Genomic DNA, 2,445 nt, shown 5'->3' with positions numbered 1-2,445 from the left:
AGAGTCTTGATTCTTGCACCTTTAGAGCTACCCTGACTAGCTATGTATATTGCTGTAACTTCACATTTCTTCACAGCTACTAGAAGTAGAGACTGAGTTAACTGTTACTTATCTCAGCCGGGGATACTATAAGCATCAGCCTTTTGCCATCTTCTGTGCACTAAAGTCTAGTTAAAAGTGAAATGCAGTGGAGTGTCAATATTCTACGTCAGTACAATAAAAAAATATCTTTATTTGTAAGCCTATATTAGCAAAGCTCAAGACAAAGATGCTAAAGATGTTTCTTAAGAAACATGTACCAGTACTTGGTTAGCACTGCTAAACTGAAAGTCTCATCATGTGAAGAGACATACAGACACAAGAATATTGGTACAGTAAGTTGTGCAAGGCAAACAACTGAAGCGGCAGGGAATAGAATCTGATTGCTTTTGCTCAGTTTCCCGTTTGATTAAACGGGAATTTTACTAATTAAAAAAAAAAACATTAGGCATTTCCTTGCCAGCAGACAGGATAGAGGAAGGAAACTATCAATATTTCTACATGTGTTTAAAGGATGTGTGCATAGCACTGCCTAATCATGCTTGAAAATGTAACCCTGTAATACAAAGCATGCTTATACATACATGCTAGTAAACAAAACAAAGACTTTCAGACTCCAAAGGAAGGTCAGGGCTGAACTTATATTTTAATACTGAAACACCCAAATCATTTTATGAAGTGAATGCTCTCAGCTTTTGAACAGTATTCACAAAATACAAATTAAAACATAAAGGCACTAAAAGAGTTCTGTTTTCCCAGATGTAGGCCCACTTGATGAAAAAGCTAAATGTTGCTGCTTTTAGCCATATAAATGAACCAAACCACAAGTTTGGAAGTCATAGGTTTAAAATTCTTAACAGCTCAAAGTACAAGACCAATTTTGTAGTCCTGTTTAACAGTTTTTATACAGGGAACAATAATCCAAACACCACCACATATCCAAGCTTTGAGAGAAAACTGAGCTGTTCATGACAAGACATGTTGGTAGCTCTCTCATACACACAGAGGTGGTACATGCATGTTCCTCCTCTTTCCAAAGATCTCGTGCATCAATCTTCAGAGTTGCTAGATAAACAGAAGTAGAGCTCTTCCTTCTGAAGTGCAATGTCAAAATAGCTGTATAACTCATTCTCAAAGAAAACAGGAGCAACTGCTTATTACCAGTAAAAATCAGTAAGTCCTCCACCAAACATGAGGTACCAAATCCACTGCTGTAACACTATCAAAGTGTTACAGTGACGTCTACCAAATTGGTCAGAATGCCTTAACTGGTTCCAGGAAAGAAGTCATGTCAGGTACCATATACCTGATGTAAAGGTGTACAAAGTGAGCTAGAGAAGTGCTTAGTATCCAAACACCAAAAATGACACTTCAGAATACTAAACAGTGAGTACATAACCTAGGCACCTTTCCCTCTCCAACACAAGTTGGACTTAGAGTAAAAGGTTCAGGAGAAACAAAGAAACCTAGCAGGACTGTTTAACCTGTAACCTTTCTTATGTCAAAACCAAGAAAACAGGTCTTACTACCCAATTCCTTTTTTTGCCTTTTTTTTTTTTAAAAGGAGATAATAAAAACCTCCAAATCATGTGCATCTAACATTGATTTTTCGTATTTCATTTATACTTTTTATATATACAAGAATATAACTAAAATCTCACTTCAGAATACTTTCTAAAGCAAGATATTATTTCAACCATTTTTCAAGTTCACATGCGTTCTCGAGGTTGAAGAAAAAATATATATTCATATATAGCTAAGGAAATAAAACTCAATTTCACTATATGTAGTTACAGTGCTGTAAAGAAAAAATAATTTAGAAACCATTTCAAGTCTGAAGTGTTTACTGTGTTCAGACTAATGCAAAGGCTAAGCCCATGGTCCAGGACCTGTTTTTCATCTGTGTGCAGAGACGGGAGCTACAGCAGCTCAGCATTTTTCTGATGGAGGTTTCTCTCCACCCCTCCTTTCTTCCAGTATTCTATGACTTGCTGCTGAAGCCTTCCCTGAACCTCTACCGAAGTAGCATACATTGGTAGTTCAGAAGTAAAGGTCCACAGGTATTAACATTACCTCTTAAGTCAGTTTTTCAGCAAGATCAAACCACTGAACGACACAGTGCAGAGGTGCTTAACCATTCATAGTTAGTCAGAAGTTCAACGGAGTACTTTAAGTTGTGTCTTCTGTAGGTGCCCTTCGCTGTCGAGCAGATTTCTGTCTACCTCTCTGAGGCGAGGGTGGAGCCTCCTGTTCAGCTTCAGTCTCTGACGGCTCGTTGTCTCCCTGTTGGGACCCTGTATCACCTATCAATTCTCTCAGGAATTTGAATTTAGACAAAAACAATTGCCAGACCACGTACCAGCCTGCAGGAGAAAGAAAAAAGGTACTGCTTAGTTACTTCATTGT

General features: G+C 37.9%; 1 protein-coding gene across 1 annotated transcript; it reads right to left on the bottom strand.

Moving 5' to 3' along the window:
* Nucleotides 1–2,208: 2,208 nt before the first annotated feature.
* Nucleotides 2,209–2,402, bottom strand: SMIM13 (small integral membrane protein 13; the record flags this gene model as incomplete). Its single annotated transcript, XM_009576762.1, has 1 exon — nucleotides 2,209–2,402. A coding segment is annotated over one exon (194 nt), but the record flags the coding sequence as incomplete, so codon positions are not given.
* Nucleotides 2,403–2,445: the final 43 nt, after the last annotated feature.

This window comes from Fulmarus glacialis, unplaced genomic scaffold, assembly GCF_000690835.1.
Source record: "Fulmarus glacialis isolate BGI_N327 unplaced genomic scaffold, ASM69083v1 scaffold30474, whole genome shotgun sequence".
NCBI lineage: Eukaryota > Metazoa > Chordata > Aves > Procellariiformes > Procellariidae > Fulmarus > Fulmarus glacialis.
This window is presented reverse-complemented; position numbering and strand designations above follow the sequence as displayed.